General features: G+C 48.8%; 1 protein-coding gene across 2 annotated transcripts; it reads left to right on the plus strand.

The window, feature by feature from the left end:
• The first annotated feature begins 1,519 nt into the window (after positions 1-1,519).
• PLK1 (polo like kinase 1) lies at positions 1,520-20,591 on the plus strand. Of its 2 annotated transcripts, XM_032326952.1 has the most exons (10): positions 10,296-11,124; positions 11,800-11,968; positions 12,691-12,835; positions 13,697-13,790; positions 15,126-15,345; positions 17,914-18,069; positions 19,192-19,269; positions 19,460-19,614; positions 19,726-19,908; positions 20,136-20,591. In XM_032326952.1, the coding sequence occupies exons 1-10, from the start codon at positions 10,717-10,719 to the stop codon at positions 20,340-20,342; spliced, it is 1,815 nt and encodes a 604-aa protein (XP_032182843.1). In that variant the 5' UTR covers positions 10,296-10,716; the 3' UTR covers positions 20,343-20,591. The 2 variants fall into 2 exon arrangements, with proteins under 2 accessions (XP_032182842.1, XP_032182843.1); XM_032326951.1 differs by having other exon boundaries at positions 1,520-11,124; positions 19,460-19,908.
• The last annotated feature ends 66 nt before the right edge of the window (positions 20,592-20,657 follow it).

Here is a 20,657-nt window from a genome sequence, read left to right on the forward strand (position 1 = left end):
GAGAGAGGGGGAAGCAGGCTCCCAGGATCCTGAGATCATGACCTGAGCTGAAGGCAGAAGCTTAACCCACCGAGCCACCCAGGTGCCCCCAGGCCGTAGTTTTAATCACTATGCTGGAATTCCTCCCCGCTATAATACCTTTCATTGCCCCGGATTGTATCATCTGGCCAACCCTCACTTTACAGAAAACTGAGAAAGTATTTTGCTTTTTCAGGCAGGCAAGGGAAAGGGAGTTGGGGGTGGATATTGGATGAATTATCCAACAGTGTCTGCCACAGACAGTTCCTTCTGAGAAGACTGTCCCCTTGCAGTGTGCCCTGTTGTTAAACTGCAGTTGTGGTTTAAGAAGCTAATCAGAGCAGGTTTCATGGGAGAATTATCTTGCTTGCAGTCAAGAAATAGTGTCTTAAAATTCCGTACCATATGGTTGGCACTCTATAGAGAAATCTGGAAGCTAGGTTAGACAGAATTCCAGTTAGACTGCTTTGTTACAAGTGTCAGAAATCCAGCTTGAGCCAATTTAAGTAAGAAAGGGGTTTTATTGGCTTGCACAAGGAATCATGGAAAAGACTAGCTTGAGAGGCAGTGCAGTATGCACCTTGGACAAGTTACTTAATCTTTCTGCTTTGTGTCCTAAACTGTGCAACGGGAATACAATAGTGCCCCAACAGAATTGGTTCGGATTAAATGAGCTACTATGTGTAAACATCAAAGAGAGCTCCTAGCACTCTGTAGGTAATAATGTTACCATTGCAGGAACAACAATTCCAGAGATTTAAACCCCATATATAGCTCTTTATCGTATATATCTTTTTAAGATTTTATTTATTTATTTATTATTTTTAAAGACTTTATTTATTTATTTGACTGAAAGAGAGAGTACAAATGGGGAGTGGCAGGCAGAGGGAGAGGGAGAAGCAGGTTCCCGGCTGAGCAAGGAACCTGAAGAGGGGCTCGATCCCAGGGCCCTGGGATTATGACCTGAGCTAAAGGCAGATGCTTAACTGACTGAGCCACCCAGGTGCCCCTGTTTTCTATATCTTTTTCATCTGCACATTAGTAAAGGTATGGACTAGACCACTGTAACAAAGAGAGCATGGAAATACCATGGCTCCAGCAAGTTAGAAGATTACTTCTCTCTCACCTAAGAGTGCAGGAATAGGCAGGTTATTAGAGCAAGTAGGTGGCTGGGCCCCATGAAGTCATCAAATAGCCAAGCTCCTCCTATCTTGCCACATGGCCATACTTAGGTACAAGGGAAGCTGTAAATTTAGTCACGGACTGGGTAGCCAAAACTCTGAGGAGGGAGATTCTTTTTTTTTTTGAAGATTTTATTTATTTATTTGACAGACAGAGATCACAAGTAGGCAGAGAGGCAGGCAGAGAGAGAGGAGGAAGCAGGGTCCCCGCTGAGCAGAGAGCCCCATGCGGGGCTCGATGCCAGGACCCTGGGATCATGACCTGAGGTGAAGGCAGAGGCTTTAACCCACTGAGCCACCCAGGTGCCCCGAGGAGGGAGATTCTAACAATAAAAGGGAGAGGGGAAGATTCAGCATAAGGAGACAATAAGCAAGCTCTCCCAGGCTTGTGTATTGGCTTCCTTTTCTCCTGCTGCAAATGGGCTTTCTCCATGCATTGGGGCACGTGGCAGCTGATAGCTCCAGACTTGTACCCTCCCAGCTTGGTGACCCTGAAAGAAAGGCTTCTTCCCTCCAGTTCTAATTTGTGAAAGTCCCACAGAAAGGTTCTCAGTGACTTCTGGTGAGTCCCATACCCTCTTAGATTAATCACGGAAGCCAAGGCCCTGCAATAAACCTGATATGGGTCATGAGCTCTCCCCCATCCCCCCATGGTGGAGATACAGCAGAGCCCATCACCAAAGCAAGGTGCTTAGAAGGCAGAAACAATAGCTACTGCAAACAGTAGAAGAGTCTATAATTATAGACTGATACTGTTAGAAAGGCTGTTGACAGTCTTACGTATCCTAGGAAAGACCAGCTGGACTCCTGTCTCCATGGTGGCTCTCACCGCTGGGACAATCTGTCACCAGATAATTACCTTTAAAACTCCAGAGAAGCAAGTCTCTTTGTCTTCACAGTACTCCCAGAAGAGCGGACTGATGGGAGAAACCTCGGTTGGGACTCTTTCCAGTTGGCTTAGGGTGGATAGGGGCTTCACTGGCTCGTGATGCTGATAAGGCCAGGGCCAGATGGGGCTTCAGGCCGTATTCCAAGACTCACAACAGCATCATCAGGGATCTGTCTCTTCAGCTCTTGACTCTGCTTCCCTTTGAGTTGGCTTCATTCTCAGGCTTCAGGAGTGGCCCTGCAGCTCCAGTTATTGGTAGAAAGAGCTCCCCTTCCCTTTTTTTTTTCTTTCTTAAAGTTGCTTTATTTATTTATTTGAGAGAGCACAAACAGGGAGAGGGTCAGAGGCAGAAGCAGACTCCCTAGTGAGCAGGGAGCCCAATGTAGGGCTCAATCCCAAGATCCTGAGATCATAATCCAAGCCAAAGGCAGCCGCTTAACCAACTTAACCAGGGCGCCCCAAGAGCTCCCCTTCCTTGACAGAACCCCTGGACCAGGCTGTCATTGGCCCAAACCTGGGCTGTATCCAGCCTCAAGTAATCATTGTGGCCAGGAAGGCGGAGTGCACTGATTGCCTAGACCTGAGGCACATACCCACATGGCCTGAGAGCTGGCACCTGGTGGTTGGGGTGGGGGTTGATATTACCAGAAGAGGAGAAGAATGGGCAGGAAAAATCACCTGCTGTCCAGTTCAAGCCTCTTCCTTTCCTCCGGTGTTCTTCACTTCTTCAGTCTCCCTGCCTACCCTTACCACCTGTCCAATCTCTCATTAACCTTGGTCTTGTCGGGGGCAGGGGGAGGGCAGTGTGCCTTATGAGAGGTAGCTAAGCCTGGCACAGAGAGGATGTTGCTTAGCTAAAGTGGAGTGTTCAATAAAGAGCCATTTAGAGGATGCTCTTCTGCCTGGGACTCTTTCCTGTGGACCCAGTAGCACTTTGCGGAGGGACCTTTGTCAAGATCTGGATAAAATTCTAGTTGTATACTTGTGTTCTTGTCTGAGCGCACCCAGCTATGAGCTCCTGAGGAGTCAGGTGTGAGCCTGTGGGTATCCAGCACGTACTTAATGGGGTGATTATGTGGATATGAGCCCCTCCTCCCCTGAGTCCCTACTCAGCCTAGATAAGTCTCACATTGTGGGATCCCTGGTGCAGGGGACAAGGTTGAATGACTGACTGGTGTGCCTCCTGTTGACTGATCTGTTGCATGTGGTTGCACAGGGCTTCCGTGGTCAGTTGGGATCTGCAGTGGCTTCTGAATTAGTCACTTTTGCATGGGCCATTTCACTCAAGGGCTCAAGGCCACAGTTCCCTTCTTAGTCACTCTGACCCATGTGGCTGATGACAGACTTGAAGTGTCTCAGACAAACATTGCTTCTATTTAATACATCCTTGGAAGTTTCTAAGCTATAAAGAAGAGATCTTGGTGGTTAGGGAGGCCTTTCTTGGTCTATTGATCTAGCCAGTGAGAGCCCAGAGGGGTCTAGAACATGGAGCCCCAGACATGTTTTGACTTGCCCTCAGCCGTTTTCCAGGACAAATTAGCATTAATAGACCTGGTTGGTTGCCTTGGGTGATCAGATCTAGCTGGCTGGTCCCCTGGGGGTAGCTTCTATGGAGCTGTGAGGCCCCTGTAATGACAATGGCAGTGTTGAGACAATGTGTTATGGCTTGGTTATTTCAAAACAGTTGTCAGCCAAGGAAACAGTGTTCTCTGATGGGGGCCTGGGGGCCCTTTTTTTTTTTTGGGTGATAGTGGTGAAGAGTGTGGGCGGGCACTGGAAGCAGGCACATCAAAATCTGGCCCTGCTATTTACTAGCCTTCTGACTTTGGGGAGGTTGTCTCCTCTTGTGGAACCTTGGATTTCTCATCCATAAAATGGGGAACATGGGTAGGGGTTGTTATGAAGATTTAAATGTGTCCATACGTGTAAAGCAGGAATCTTGGCTCAGGGTAAGCGCTCAATGACTGGTAGTATTAACTACTATTATTAGGAAGTGATACAACTTGAGTAAAATCCCTCATAGCATAAGGGACAACATTCTTACATAGTTTTAAATTTAGAATAAAATTAAGAACATGTGTTCATTTATAATCAATCCACCACAAATAAGAGATCACCCTTCGTTGCCCAGCACTTATTAGAAAACATTTAATCCTCTCAGCTATCAAAACTATCAACTATCTTTACAACTCATCATACAGAGGAGGAAACTGATCTTCAGAGAGGTTAAGCAAATTTGCCCAGTATCACACAGCTCATTAATGACTGAGCTAGAATCAAAGCCAAGTCTTATCTGGCTGCAAAGTCCATGTTTTATGCAGTTCCCCCAACATCCTGGGCCTCCAAAAGCACTTGGCTCAGAGGAGGATTCTTGCTGCCCAGTCAGTTAATCCTTTGTTTTTAAGTCCTTAAGTTTTTGCTGGTGGGTTAGCCACACCTACTTTTCATAATGCACTTTGACCCAGACTCTGAAGCGAGAAGAGTTAGCACAGGCCTTCTCTGCTTCTCCAAGGAGAGGAGATGGCGTGTTCTGTATCTCCAGGTCCGTTGGCCATCACACAGATGGTTCATACATATGAAAATCATCCAAAAGAGGAGACAGGAATGGAGTCCACACCCTCTCTGGCTTTCAGACTTTGGGCCTGGACATCCAGCCCTGGTCTTTTTTGGTCCTACCAACACACCTCTTCAACTGTATTCAGCTAACATTTAGTGTCTATGGGGCACGCTTTCTGACTTGGCATAGGAACAGCGAGAGCCTGCCGAAGCAGTAGTGCCAGAGGAAGGGGAAAATAAGGAAGCCTGAGACTCAGGAACTGCAAGGCCTCTTGGAGACCCTTAGCTCCTGGGGAATAGGCACAGTTTCTCTTTCTTTCAGTAATCGCAACAACAGCAGGCATGGCCATGTGCCTGGTGTGTTTGAAGTGCTGTCCTCACAGAAGCATTTCACAAGAACCTTCAGAGAGAGGCATGTCCCACATAGAATCCTAGAAGATGGGGATGATTCTCTCCATTTTATAGATGTGGAAGTAGAGGCACAGAGAGGTTAAATAATTTGCCCAAGGTCATACAGCTAGTAAGGGGAGGAACTGGTGTTTGAATCCAGGGTTCTCTAGTCCATGAGTTTAAGATATACATCATACTGCTTTTTGGTAGGAAGGGAGGGAGTGAACAAATGAGTCTGGGATTGGTGGCAAGCCAGACAGACAAGGCCCCCACGGGCAGCATGAGGGGCATGTTGGAGTCGGCAGAGTTAAGTTGCAATTCCAGCTCTGCCACCTCCTGCCTATGAGACCTGGGGCAGTAACCTAATCCAGAAGGGCTCATATCCTCATCTTCAAAATTGGAATAAGGCCATTGTGGGGATTCAGGGAGATCATCTCTGTAAAGCTTTTAGCTCCATGCCTAGTATCCCGTAAGGGCTCAGTAAGGGTTCACGGACACTCTGCAGATAGAGGGTATTAATATGGCATTATTGCAGCTGTACTGATCAAAAGTCCATGTTGACAGGAACTAGAAAGGTATATGAAAACAGTTGTTAAAGATCGGAAAAGAATTAGTTTCTTCAATGCTTTATCATTTCTTTAAAAATGTTCCTAAATGGAATAAATAAAATATAAATGCAGTCGTTGTTAAGTGGTCTTTTAGCCCATTGCTTCAAAGTCTTATCTTATGGGGCATTATTTCTACCTCTGCATAAAAGAGCACTTCAGGCCTGTGATTATAGTTCTGTCAATGCTGAATTTGCTAGGGGTTTGAGTAAATTTGCAATGAGAAAAAAAAGGGAAGTTTTAAAAAATGACTTTGTATTTTGTGGCTTCTGTATCTGGAAATATGATAAAACTGATTTAAAATGTTATGTAGTTACAATTTCATAAATGCTAGAGGGATCATCCCAATCAAAGAGAGATGCAAAGAAAATTAAATCAAGAAGTTGTTGGTGGGATACGGCTTTCTCCTCTTTAAAGGCTACGAGTGGTGTGTTGGAGTTTAAATTCTTTGAGTATTGGAACCAGAACAAGTCTTCAGGACCGATGATTTTTCCTATGGTTTTTGTCTGTTGGAACCTCGGGAAGGGAAGACATCAAAGAGAGGCAATTTCTGGATGGCAGTGCACATTCAAAATTGGGGAAAGCAGTTAAATTGCCAGTGAGCCCTAGTGGAAATCAAGTGTCTGATGCATGGAGACTGATGACTAGCCAGTCTGATGCACGTGGTTTGGTGCAAGTCGGTTCGGACTCCAGGACTGACAGCAGAAAACAGAAGCTTTGCTCATCGCTTGGACCTGGACCTTGGCTGTCGTGTATTGCAGTATGTCTTTCTTCAACAAGCCAAAGAGAAGAAGCTGGCTGTCTTGGAATCCCAGATTCCCTGATTCTTTTTGTCTGGACGTGACAAAGCTAAAAACTGTTACAGGTTGCCGGTAGCTGTTTCAGTCCCAGCAGGAGCTGTGCTCCCCTGGAAGCAGACCCAGGCTCTGTGAACTGGGCTCGGATCCTGCGACCACTGGGATTTAGGACCCCTTCTTCGGAACTCTAAAGAATGAAAACCTCCATCGTGGATGCTGGCTGGACCATCAGGCCACACTCACATCCCCACAGAAGAGGGCTTGTTCTCTGACGGGACCATCAAAGATCAAGCTGCTGGTCAGCTCTTATGTGGAGGCTACCCGCATCCTAATTTGTGATCCCTGCCAACAGCTGCACGTTGCGGGGATGGCTCATCACAGGGAGTGTGACCCCTTCACTTGCTGTTGACAGCTCAGACTCTGGGCCTTCTTGACAGGGATGTCTCACTGCCGCTAACTTGTGTTCGGCTTTCTAGATTAGTTGCAACTCATCACAGTGGGCTGATAGCCTGATTCTACTTCCTTACTACACACTGTCGCCGCCTCGCCGCCCCATCCATACTTGGTAAGGTCGGTTCATTATCTGAATAGAGCTGTCTCCAGAGAGGGATTGATCAAGGCTGGTCACTGGATAAAAGGAGCGGGAGGTACTGTGAACCCATTTTGAAATTTTTTGAAAATTCAGGCTTTCATCCTCATTAGTCGGCTAGGGCTGCCATCACAAAATGCCATAGACTGGGGGGGGGGGGGGGGGGCTTAAATAATAGAAATGTGTGTTCTCGGTTCCGAAGGCCAGAAGTCCAAGACCATTGTGTCGGCAGGTTTGATTTCTCTTGAGTCTTCTCTCCTTGGCTTGCAGATGGCCACCTTCTCGTGTGTCCTGCCATAGTCGCCCCTCGGTGTTGTCTCCTAATCTTCTCTTCTTACAAGGACGCCAGTCAGATCAGATGAGGGTCCACCCTAGTGACCCCATTTTAATTGAATCACCTCTTTGAAAGCCCTGTCTCCCAATACAGTCACATTCTGAGGTACTGTGGGTGAGGGCTTCAGCATAGGAATTGGTGGTAAGGGGGTGGTTAGGGATACAGTTCAGCGCACATCCCGACCAATTCCTGGATTTGTCTTTCTGGCTAAGTGAGATAAAAATGTTTATCTGCAAAAATGTATTTGTGCCTCCTGCATACATACCTTTGCAGATAAAAGGCCTGAAGGAGGAGAAGAGGTAATTGAAAGAATGTTGTTGGGTTGCTGAACGTCGGGGCTGCAGATTTGGTAACAGTAGAGAAAAGTCCTGACACCTGGGGAGCCTTGGGCAAGTCAGGGGTGGCATTTACAATCTTGATTCTTCAGAACTCTATCTGGAAGCTTTCTGCTCTTCCTGACATCAGACTCCAGAGCTACCTTCCTGGCACTGGAGTGCTTTAAGTTCAGACCGCCAAGCCTGTGCTCACAGCTGGCACCGCTGACTGAGAGGCCCGGGCTCCTGCACTTTCCACACGCAACGGACACTCACGAGATGCATAAACTTGTATCATGGACAAGCAGAACCAAGGGCTGGTTGGATCTTTCAGATTGGACTGGAAACTCCCGGGCAGGAGGCCACATGGCAGGAGGCTTACATGGGGGCCCTGTTAACCTCCACTGCCTAACATATGTCCTGCTTGAGGTACCCTAACATTGCAAACTCATTTCCCGGGGGACCTTCTGCCCTCTGGGATTGTACTTCTGTCTTTGTGCCCTCTTGCCACACTGCCTCAGTCCTGGAAGGCTTGAACGTACCAGCTGTGCTGGACTTGAATTGGTACCTCGGGCCAGGTAGAAATGAATCATACAGAAGTTTGGAGGAAGCCACTTGGCTTTCTAAGATAGACTGTGTTTGTTTGTTTGTTTGTTTTTAAATTTGAGGTATAGTTCACTTATACCATATCTAAAATAGACTTGTATTGTTAATGGGATTTATTTTAACTGGCTAAACACGGGACCCCTACGGAGCATAACTGAGATCTGTGTACTGCAGGTTGGTCTTATCCTTTTGCATAGGGTCCTACCAATAATAAATTTGCTGTATCGAAGCCTGAGCCAACAGCCTAGGTGGAGGCCGGTACAGAAGAGAGTTAATAGAGTAGGCCTGACACTGCTCTCCTTGTCTGCAAGGCTGACCCTTTGCTGACACCTGGATAATTGGATGTGGAGAGGGTTCTCAACACTCCCTGAATGATATGAGTGGCTCCCTGTGCCTGAACTGTGTAAAACAATATGGTTTATGCTGAATACCTGCTTTCCTTCCGGGAATCCAGAATTTCGTTATGTGCTAGACAGAGGGTGCCTACTTGACCAGCCCCTAGTAAAAGCCCTGGGTACTGAGTCTCTAAGGAGCTTCCGTGGCAAATAACATTTCACACTTGTTATCGTAACTCACTGCTGGAGGAATTAAGTGTGTCCTGTGTGACTCCACTGGGAGAGGGCTCTGGGAAGTTTGCGCCCGGTTTCCTCCGCACTTTGTTCTCTGTACCTTTTCCCTTTGCTGATTTTGCCTGGTAGCCTTTCGCTGTCATAAATTATAGCCTGATGACAGTAAGACTCTATGCTGAGTCCTGTGAGTCTCCTAAGTAGTCATCAAACTGTGGGCTGGTTTTGGGGGCTCCCAAAACAGGGCACATGGGGGACTTCTGGGTGTTGGTAGTGTTCTCTTCCTCATTTTGGGTGTTGTTTACGTGGGGTGGGTTCAAGTTGTGAAAATTCATTGAGCTGTACAGTTATGTAAACTTTTTCTCTACGTATTTTAAACTTCAATAAAAAGATTACCCACCACAAGGATAAAAAAATAATAACTTTTTTAAAAAAAAACTTCCTTTTATTCAGCAAACATTTCAGTTACTCCTTTTTACTAGGCATTGCTCTGGGAGCTTGGGACATGGGCTAGGAAAGATGTCATCCTCACCTCTCAGTTTACTGGGAGGCAGGTAAAGAGATACTTAGACTATGGTTGATACTTGGTCCACTCTACCCGAGACATCATAGGGTACAAGGGTGCACAGAAAAAGGGCTTTGAACTTGGGCTTTTTGCTGTTCCAGGTCTGCCATTCCAGTACTTTGGGAAGTCAGGGAAATGGGCAGAGAGGGAAATAGCTGGGCACTATCACAAACTGGGAAAATAGGTAGACATAGAGCAGTGAGACCTTCTAGTTTTTATAAGGAAAAAACACAAATCTGAATTTCTATGTGAGCTCTCTTGATTTTTAAGTGCTGTAAATGAATCCAATTTTTCAATAGTGGGAGGCCAAACAAAACACACCCCTGCAAGCTGTATGGCCTTGGCCTGCCAGTTTGCTGGGCATTCTGCCAACCAGCCATCCTTCCTCTCACCAGAGACTTGAGGGTCCACTGTTTTATGCCCTGGGAAATACAGCAGTGAGTAAGCCAGACAACTTTCTTGCATCGTGGGGGGCCCTGGTACTGTGCTGTGCCTCTGGAACTTCAGAATGTGTGGGAATCACCTGGCAGTCACATTTAAAGGCAGACTCCTGAGTCAGGAGGTCTGCGGTAAGGCCTGAAATTTTCTTTCTAACAAGTTCCCAGGTGATGGTAATGCTGGTGGTCCCTGAACTATATATGCTTGAGTGGAGTTGCTCTATATTCTGGAGGGACTTAGGAGCAGCTGGTACTCTGGAGGTAGGGACCGTGCCACGAAAGTGCATCAGCCTGGCAAGCTCCGTGTTTTTACTTGGATTTTAGCTTATTGGGGTGTCTCGGAACATTGCTGAGGACAGCTCAGCTGTCTCGGAGGCGGCTGCCTGAGGGTGCCCTGACAGATCTCTATTCTCAAGAGTTTATAGTCTAGAAGGCGGGGTGGGGGTGGGGGTGGAGGAAGGTATTGGGGAAAGCTTCCTGGAGGAGGTACATGGGAACTGCAGGACCTTTCCCGGCCGCGGAGAAAGGAAGAAACTCTGAACTCCCTGATCTCCTCCGGCCGATCTCGGCATCCGCACGCTGGGTACGGTTTCCCAGGCTTCCCACGTGTCGGCTGTGCACGAGTCCCTGTCAATCAAGCTTCTCTCCCCAAGCCACCCGGGCAGGGTACGGGTTTAAAGGAGGCCGCGGTGTAGAGCGCTCCCATCGTGCCGCGCGGCGGGCGGGTTTGGATTTTAAATCCCCGCGGCCAATCAGTGGCGCGCAGGCTCTTGTAACGTTCCCGGCGCCGCGTTTGAATTCGAGGAGGAGCGAAGCGGTGCCAAGCCTCTACCCAGACCCTGCTAGGTCCGTGGAGCAACTCCGGGAGCATGAGTGCGGCGGCAACTGCAGGGAAGCTGGCGCGGGCACCAGCGGACCCAGGGAAAGCCGGGGGTCCCGGAGGTGCAGCTCCCGGGGCCCCGGCGGCTGCTCCGCCGGCGAAAGAGATCCCGGAGGTCCTAGTGGACCCGCGCAGCCGGCGGCGCTACCTGCGGGGACGCTTTCTGGGGAAGGGAGGCTTTGCTAAGTGCTTCGAAATCTCGGACGCTGACACTAAGGAGGTGTTCGCGGGCAAGATCGTGCCTAAGTCTCTGCTGCTCAAGCCGCACCAGAAGGAGAAGATGTCCATGGAGATATCCATTCACCGCAGCCTCGCCCACCAGCACATCGTAGGCTTCCACGGCTTTTTCGAAGACAATGACTTCGTATTCGTGGTGTTGGAGCTCTGCCGCCGGAGGGTGAGTGTCGCTGCCTCGGAGCCAGGGCTGGGGGCTCCGGGAGCTTGGAGCTGCTGGAGAAGAGGTGCTGGGAACCTCGAGCGAGGGGTTGTAAAGGTCTTGAGCAGAGGGGAGAGGGTGCTTGGCACTTGGAGACGCTAGGGGAGGGGGTTCCGGTTAAGTGGTGCCTGAGAACTGTTGCTGGTGGAGAAGGAGGCTCCTGGACCCTAGGTGTTGAGCGGAGCGGGGGAGGCGCGAGTAGGAGGAGAATCCTGGTACTGGACGCAGGGGCTTCCGGAGTTGCTAAGGGAGGAGTCCCGGGGAAGGGGTGCTGCGAGTCGGGAGCTTCCGGGGTAGGGTTGGGTCGGGGAGAGGGTGGTTGGAGCTGGCTTCGGAGCTTCCGGAAAGACAGGCGGCTGGAGAGGGATCTCCTGCGGCACAAAGGCTTAGAGAGGGATACTGTGGCCTCCGAGCTTCCGGGAGGGGAGCGCGGCCGAAAGAGGTGCTCCAGGTGGGAGGGTTGGGAGGCAGCTAGTGGGAGAAGGGGTGCTATGAGCGGTAGAGGCCATTCTTAGGGAGAAAACAGCTCCTAGCTCTCCTGGAGGGTGGGGGGTCTCCTGGGCTGCTTTAATGACAAGCCCTTCCTTCTGTGCCTTGGTACCGGCTCCCCATTACTCCTCTCCTTCCCCCACTCAGTCTCTCCTGGAGCTGCACAAACGGAGGAAAGCACTGACCGAGCCCGAAGCCCGCTACTACCTTCGGCAGATTGTCCTTGGCTGCCAGTACCTGCACCGAAACCGGGTTATTCACCGGGACCTCAAGCTGGGCAACCTTTTCCTGAATGAGGATCTGGAGGTGAAAATAGGTGAGTGCTGGGCCTGCAGGGGTGCTTGACACCCCCAGAAGCCGAAATGAGGAGGCTGGGAGAAGAAATAGGAAGGAGACAAAGGAGGGAGGAAGAATTCTGGGCTGTTGATGGCCTCTAGAATCCTCTCTTTAGCACAGAAATTTAAAACCGAGCCCAAGCCTGTATCCTGCAGATGCATTTTTTTAGTGCTCCTACACAGTACTTTTTAAAAGAATTTGAATTCGTTTCCGTTGACATAAATTGGGATGCTTGTTATAAAAATTAAGATTTGGAACTCTCTTTAAACAACTGGAAGCCCCTGCAGTTCTGAGACTATATCCCCCCACGCAACTCTTTGCTGGGCTAAAAAGCTGCTGTTCACCTTAGGCTCCCTCAGATTTGCCACAGCCCCCAACTCTCCCTGCTCTTAACTCACAAACTTGCCAAATAGCAGTGCTGACCTTTACTTGCTTGATTCCTTGAGGGCATTTGAGGAGTGCCATTTCCATCTGTTCCCTTTTAGAAATGTGGCCCTCCTTTCTAAGGGGAGGGCCACGGAGGGGCACTGCCCTGGGCCAGCATGGTGGGAAGAATCCAGGACAAGCTTTGCTGCCTATGAGGAGTAGGAACTGGAGGGATCAAATGACCCTGGTTCTTGACAGTCACACCTGTACCAGCTTTCTGCATTGGCAGAGGACAGGCTAGCAACTGAATACCCCCTCTTCCTCCCTCTGTCCCAGGGGATTTTGGACTGGCAACCAAAGTGGAATATGACGGGGAACGCAAGAAGACCTTGTGCGGGACTCCCAATTACATAGCTCCTGAGGTGCTGAGCAAGAAAGGGCACAGTTTCGAGGTGGACGTGTGGTCCATTGGGTGTATCATGTAAGTTGGGAGTTGTGTTCAGACCCACCTGGCCCTTTTGGACATCTTACCTGGCTGACTTTATCCTTCGGACCTTTCTGCCTATGGAGAGGCTGCTCCAGAGAACAGATTGCCCAAAAACAAAGCCTGATTTCCATATCTTTTCTTGTCACTGGTGTATCCTGTGGGATTCTTGCAGTGGCCTGGGCTGTGGGGCTGGGGGGACCTCCACAAACCTGCTCTAGGCCCTTGCTGCTCAAAGTGTGGTCCACAGAGCAGCAGCATTGCCCAGAAACTTGTTAGAAATGCAGAATCTCAGGACGCAGGCTACTGACTGGCTCAGAATCTGGATTTTAACAAAATCCCTAGGTGATTTCCATGCACAGTAAAGTCTTGATCAAGGCCTCCTGAAGCAGGTGGGTGGTGGGCCGAGGGTTGGGCCTTTTTGAGTGTTCTCTTTTGTTGTTGTTATTGGCTGAGGTACTGGAGAACTAAAAGTGAGTTGTAGCAGTGGCTTCCAGATCTTTGCAGTAGAGTTTTTCAAATGAAAACGTCATGCCTTGAGTGCAGAGCCATCCAGGTGGGGCTGCCTCTATAAGGGCAGGTAGCCTGCACACTGGGACCTGTTTTATACTGGCCTGCAGCCTCTGGGGCCCTGGATTCCTACAGGCTCCAGCTGGAAAGTCACTACTGGCTGTCACCTGCTGTCACCTGTCTTCTTCTGAGGGCTCAGCCCCACCCATGCCCTGGCTCCTGTGGACTTGATGACTACCATCAAGGACCCCAAAGTCAGAGTTTCCAGATCCCACCCTGAGATGATTCCTCCGGCAGGTAGGTTTTGGTTGGGAGCCTTGAGCCAAATCCGCCCCCTTGTGCTTACAGGTATACATTGTTAGTGGGCAAACCACCTTTTGAGACCTCTTGCCTCAAAGAGACCTACCTCCGGATCAAGAAGAATGACTACAGTATTCCCAAGGTGACTAAAACACTTTTTTTTAAAGTTTAAATATATTTTGTTTTGGGGGGTTTTCCCCTCAAAAGCTGTTTATTGAGCCGAGCCATATCCCGGGGACAGAGCTAGGTCACCCCTACCCCTAGGATAGCCACAGAGTTCTGACTAAAACATACAGAGCTTGACATGTGTGCACAGAAGCATTTTTTCTAAGGGGAGAGAGTTTATAGATTCTCAGAGGTTGGGTAGATAATCCAAAAGATGTGGAAAGAGAAAAAAAAATGGGGAGGGAACGGGAGGCAGACACAGAAGTGCTGCTTAACCTCAGGGAATGGACCTTGATTTAACTGGGCTCTGCCACATAGTAGCCAGATAACTGGGCAAGTGGCCTGAATCTTTTGAACTCTAGTTTCCATTTATAAAAGGGAGCGACTCACAGGGTACCTTGTATACAGTAAGCACTCAGAGAATCCTGAACCACCCCAAATCCAAAGTGATGTGCATTTTCACAACCACCGGCGTCAGTGCATTGAAAGGAATAGCCTGTTTGTGCAGAAACCTGACACGTGGCTGCTTTCCAGTTTGGTAGCCTTGAATCCTATGAAGTCAAGGGCCCCGTCTGCATAAGGACAGACAAAATCTCTCACAAAGGGTCATTTAACTCTCAGATGGACAGACCCTCGAGGGTTTGGAGTGGGTGCTGACTTCACCACTTTTTTCTTAGAAAGGCATTTAACCCCTCTGTGCTCCATTTCTTTCTCTGCAAAAGAGAGATGGTAATAGAGACCTCTGCCCCTTTAGGTGTTTTTGTGAAGGGTAAGCAAGTTAATACACATGACAGCTTGGAACACTGTCCTGGCACATAGTAAGTGTAAGCTAGTGCTAGGCTGTTACTATGCCTTTGACCTGTGCTGGGTTATCTCCCATCGAATCCTAGTAGGACTCTAGGCTTGTTGCTATGTCCTTACTTTCCAGATGAAGACACAAAGTTCTGAGCACGTCAGGTTACTTGCCATAGCTGCTATCAGGGACAGTACTAGGGAGAGTACTGGGAGCTAATCAAGTCTTTAAGACCCCACAACCTATGTTCTCAAGTGCTACCCTAGTGGTGAACAAGTTAAGTTGCTCTGGAATAAATTCAAGGGAAATCCGATGACTCTTGAGGCTCAAAAAAAGAGAAGTGATCATTCTCACAGCTTGGATTGACATTTGTCAACTCAGTAAAGCCAGTTTGGGAAACAGGGCAGATTTATGGCCATTGAACATGGTGTATGTGAGCCAGGGGCTGCGGTGCCTATGACAGCACTGCACTCGGGTTCCCCATTATGTCCCACTCACGGCGCTCCCTCTCTGCTCTAGCATGTCAACCCTGTGGCCGCCTCCCTCATCCAGAAGATGCTTCAGACAGATCCTACTGCCCGCCCCACCATTCATGAGCTGCTCAATGACGAGTTCTTTACTTCCGGCTACATCCCTGCCCGACTCCCCATCACCTGTCTCACAATTGCACCCCGGTTTTCCATTGCTCCCAGCAGTTTGGACCCCAACAGCCGGAAACCTCTCACAGTCCTCAATAAAGGTAAAACAGTAGGCCCCCAGAGAGAGCCTAGGCTTTACCTGTGTGGGTAGGTGGCCCCCAGAGCCCAGGCATGTGTAGGACCCGCCCCTATCCTTGAATCCACAGCTCCCACCCCACTCAGGGCAAACTGCCCTGCCCCTGGGTGGGCCCTAGTGGGGAAAGACAGACTTTAACCATGGCTGGATCAGACCTGTCCCCTAGAAAAAGGCAAGTGGACTGAATGCCACACCTGACAAACTCTTAGCATTTAAAAAATTCCTAACATCACACAATGATGGCTCATTGAAAATAAATATGGAAAATTTCAAATATATATGTAGGGCACAATGCAGTGGACCCCCCCACCACATTCAACAGTCAGATTATGTAAAGGTGGAAGAATAGACAAAAGCTCCCTTTTCTCCACCAATTAATATTTTTCTAAACTTTACCTTTCTCTCTTTAGCATATATATATAAATTATAAGTGTGTATGTGCATTTGTGTGTATATACACCCAGTTTTTTCCCTAACCACTTAAAAGTAAGTTGTATATGTCCTGCCCTTGACCACTTAATACTTCAGTGTATTTTTTCTAAAAACAAAGATTCTTTCACATAATCGTAGCACATGACACAGCAAGTTCAAGAAACTTAACACTGGTACAGTCTTGTTTTGTCTATTGTGGAGTTACTACTTTTTGTAATTTATGAGTGTCCAGTTCAAATACAATATTAAGATTTTTATTTCTTTGATTTTATTCTTGTATTTCAACTGACAATCTTGTTTCCTTATACTAACATGCATATATTTTTCAACATCTGTAAACTAGTTCCTCTTACTATTTTTCTTTTCAAGTGATGTTTTAACTTGTTCAAGTCCATTTGTCTTTAGAATATTTCACTAAGGGTATTTAGTGCTTTTAAAAAGGTTATTTGAAATACCTTTTTTCCTCTGTGTGTATATAGCACCAATTTAACATATAAATTCATTTGTTTCTGTTGTAATATAATACTGTTTTGGTTTTTTGTTTTTTGGGTTTTTTTGTAATTAAACCGTTAAGGATTCCTTTTTTCTTTATTTTTGCCATTTCTTTTTATTGGTAATATTAGTCTTGAGCTGTTGGTTAAAGTGGGGTCTGATTCAGAGTTCCAATTTTTCCCTTTGTAACTAATCAAATACCTTGCTTGTGCTATTTTGAGACAATCTTTTTTTTTTTTTTTTTTTGACAGAGAGAGATCACAAGTAGGCAGAGAGGCAGGCAGAGAGAGAGGAAGGGAAGCAGGCCCCTGCTGAGCAGAGAGCCCGATGCGGGATCCCAGGACCCTGAGATCATGACCTGAGCCGAAGGCAGCCGCTTAACCCACTGAGCCACCCAGGCACCCCTATTTTGAGACAATCTTGTTTCTCCTCAAACTCTTGTATCCTTGGTGGATCTCGGTGGATCCCCTTAGATCTCACTAAGGCAGTTGCTAATGTGTTATTCTAGTGGAGATTCCTCTCTCTTCCCCACTCCTAAGTTAATTTATCAGAATTCTTCTCTAAGAAAGAGCTGTCGCTTCTCTCTCAAGTATTTATTCCGTTACTTGTATCAACATGTACTCATGGATTTATTCTTTGGCCTATAATGTATAAAATATTGTCATTTTATTTTTAAAGATATTTATTTATTTATTCATTTATTTGACCGACAGAGATCACAAGTAGGCAGAGAGGCAGGCAGAGAGAAGGGGGGAGGCAGACTCCCCTGCTGAGCAGAGAGCCCGATGCAGGGCTCCATCCCAGGACCCTGAGATCAACACCAGAGCCAAAGGCAGATGCTTAGCTGATAGCCATATAGGCACCCTCCTTTGCTGGGGTTTTTAAAGCAAGTCCCAAATATATTATTATTTCACAATTCAGTTCTTGCCACAGCATAGTATTTCTAAATTGAAAACTCCGATCTTAAAAATATTATAAGACAAAAGCCGTATTCTACAAGGAGAACTCACATGTGTTGGTGGAGAAAGAAACATCAGAGCACAAAGACAATAAAAAATCTGGGCTTTTCTAACCGAAATATAACCAATGAAGAAGTCTGAGAGTGTATCTTTTCAGACTCTTGGGCGTTTGTATAAAACTTGGCGGTGGAAGAACAACTCTCATGTTTTCGACAAGTGCCTGCTTAAGCCGTTTTGTTGATGAGCTGTGTACGATTAACCGAGCCCTCCTGTTTTCCTGGGTTTTAATTTTTGGCTGGGCAGCTCCGAGCTGGTGGTGCCTTCACACCGTCTCCCAGAGTGACTGGTGGTATCCTGGAGGGCCCAGTATGGGGGCAGAGGCCAGAGCATCTGAAGCTCTTTGGTGTGTGTGACCATGAAACCTTCCTTAAGGGCTTGACTTGGCCCTAGAGGTATGAGTACCAGGCTCCTGTCACATGAGTGTGGCAGCCGCTGCTCTGTAACCCAGCACTGACTCAGTTGACCCAAAGCAATGGCAGCTAATAATAATTTTTCTCTGGCGAGAGTACCTGCTATGGCAGAGGGTCCCTTTCCCCTCCCACCTGCTGCCTTTGTGCCCAGCTAATGACTACGCATCATCTTCTTCACAGGCACGGAGAACCCCATGCCTGAGCGGCCCCGGGAAAAAGAGGAGCCAGGAGTCCGGGAGACCAATGAGGTGGTTGACTGCCACCTGGGCGATATGCTACAGCAGCTACACAGCGTCAATGCATCCAAGCCCTCAGAGCGGGGGCTGGTGAGGCAAGGTAGGGCATGGTAGGGGCCTGGGGATGGGGTTGCCTGTGCACCTGGAGAGGGCGGGGAAGTCGCCGCCGCAGAGTGTCTGGGGCTTGTCCAGGCCCCGTCTCCATAATACCGTTACTTCCCCGCTTTTCTATAGATTAAAATCCAAATGGGTTAGCCTGACACTCAAGGCCCCGCCTATCTTTTTCTGATTCATGTGTTCTACCTCTGCAAGTGCCCCATCTTCTAGCCCCTCCATGTGGTATCTTATACATCTGTACATGCTCCTTCAGCTGTCCGGGGGATTTCTGCTTAGTCTTCAAGAGACTCAGGGCTCTTGCTGTTCCCTTCTTCTGGAATGTACTCCCTCCACATATATGCAAGGCTCATACTTGCCTCCTTCAGATGTCTGCCCCAGTGTCCCCTCCATGAGCTTTTCCCTGGCCCCCAACTCTGAGCACTTCTTACTCCCTTGTATTTAAATAAGGGATTATCACATGCACTAAACACAACAGTTTTTTTAAAAAGATTTTATTTATTTGAGAGAGCACAAGCAGGGGGAGAGGGAGAAGCAGGCTCCCCACTGAGCCCTACACAGGGCTTGACCCCGTGAACCTGAGATCATGACCTGAGCCGAAGTCAGACATATAACAAACAGACACGCAGGCTCCCCGAACATAACATTTGGATATATTTGGAATTGTATATATTCCGATAATTTCTTAATAACTCAGAACCAAATAATTAGATAATCCATTAGCCACTAACTCTCGTCATGATAGAAATAACTTATTTTGTCCATATTTTTGTTGATCAACCTCTGTCCCTATAACAAGAATGTAAGTTCCTTGAAGGCTGGGTTTTATGCCACTGCTCACTGCACCTGTGACAGTGCCTGGCACAGGGTAGGCCTTTGATGCATGGATGGACGGAATGAATGAATGAATGAAACTGGAACTTTTCTGTCCCGCTGCTTGCCAGGGCTTGGTGGTGGCACAGGCCCTGCTTGGCTCTTCTCTGGGGCCTCAGGACTCTTGAAAGAGCCTGGGTGGGATGCCCAGCAGTCTTCCCTGGCATGGGCCACATAAGTGGGATGGAGGGGAAGATGTGGGTGCTGACCAACCATCTGTCTGTTTCTGTCACAGAGGAGGCTGAGGATCCTGCCTGCATCCCCATCTTCTGGGTCAGCAAGTGGGTGGACTATTCGGACAAGTACGGCCTCGGTAGGTTGCTTTCAGAATGGGCGGTGGCTCGGGTATAGCCAGGTGCCCCTTTGAGCTGTTCCAGGTTCTTGCCTTTTTTGGCTCCTTGGTCCTCTGCTGTCAGCAGTCTCCTGTCTCCATCCCAGGCCTCTCACTAGTGCCCCGCCCCGCTCCCTTCTCCCCCTTCCTGAGGTCTCCCTCCACCCACCAGGGTACCAGCTATGTGACAACAGCGTGGGGGTGCTCTTCAATGACTCGACGCGCCTGATCCTCTACAATGACGGTGACAGCCTGCAGTACATAGAGCGTGATGGCACCGAGTCCTACCTCACCGTGAGCTCGCATCCCAACTCCCTGATGAAGAAGGTGAGCGCCACCCGGTGGCTGGTGGCCGCGTGGTCTGGGGCGGCCGAGAGGGAGGCCCGTGCAGGGCGGTTAGGCTCTAGCTCTGGCCTCCCTCCCTCCTTTTCCAACCAGATCACCCTCCTGAAGTATTTCCGGAACTACATGAGTGAACACTTGCTGAAGGCGGGGGCCAACATCACGCCCCGGGAAGGCGATGAGCTCGCCCGGCTACCCTACCTGCGCACCTGGTTTCGCACCCGCAGTGCCATCATCCTGCACCTCAGCAATGGCTGTGTGCAGATCAACTTCTTCCAGGTGAAGCGGGGTGGGGAGGGTCGGGGTGAGGTACCTGTACCTGTCCACAGGCCCCCATAGTAGGGTGGGGAGTGGGAGGTGTGGGACCTGTGCTTGGCATCAGGCAATAGGAAGAGCAGGAGTGGGGGCAGGAACCCCTCGTCAGTGGGAATGTCTCCCCTCTACTCCCTGGCCTGTACTAGCAGCTGGGGCCTTCAGGCCACTGGTAATTCTGTCTCCCCTCCTAGGACCATACCAAACTCATCCTGTGCCCACTGATGGCAGCCGTGACCTACATCGACGAGAGGAGGGACTTCCGCACATACCGCCTGAGCCTGCTGGAGGAATACGGCTGCTCCAAGGAGCTGGCCAGCCGGCTCCGCTATGCCCGCACCATGGTGGACAAGCTGCTGAGCTCCCGCTCGGCCGCCAACCGTCTCAAGGCCTCCTCGTAGGACTTCCTCCCCTCCGGACTGGCACCCCTTCTCACCCCCACAGCACCTTGGCTTGCACTGGTTAGCTCCCCTCATGCCGTTTTCTAGAATATGCCCCCCAGCCCTGGGGGCTGGGGAGAGCTCCATCATCCTTGCTGGTGGGGGTCGTTGTGTAAGTTATTTTTGTACATGTTCGGGTGTGGGTTCTATGGCCTCTTCCCCTTGCCCCTCAGCCCCACCATATGTATTGTACAGAATACTGCTCTTGAATCTGGGACTGTCCTTTCCTTGCTTTATATATATTAAACACATGTGAATCTTCTATTTCTTCTGTAA

This window comes from Mustela erminea, chromosome 20, assembly GCF_009829155.1.
Source record: "Mustela erminea isolate mMusErm1 chromosome 20, mMusErm1.Pri, whole genome shotgun sequence".
Lineage (NCBI taxonomy): Eukaryota > Metazoa > Chordata > Mammalia > Carnivora > Mustelidae > Mustela > Mustela erminea.

Bases quoted from the DNA above. Each gene is read 5' to 3' on its own strand.
- PLK1 (XM_032326951.1), top strand. From the start codon at position 10,717: ATGAGTGCGGCGGCAACTGCAGGGAAGCTGGCGCGGGCACCAGCGGAC. The intron at 12,836-13,696 runs GTAAGTTGGGAG...TTGTGCTTACAG, and splicing joins TGGTCCATTGGGTGTATCAT to GTATACATTGTTAGTGGGCA. The intron at 15,346-17,913 runs GTAAAACAGTAG...TCTTCTTCACAG, and splicing joins TCTCACAGTCCTCAATAAAG to GCACGGAGAACCCCATGCCT.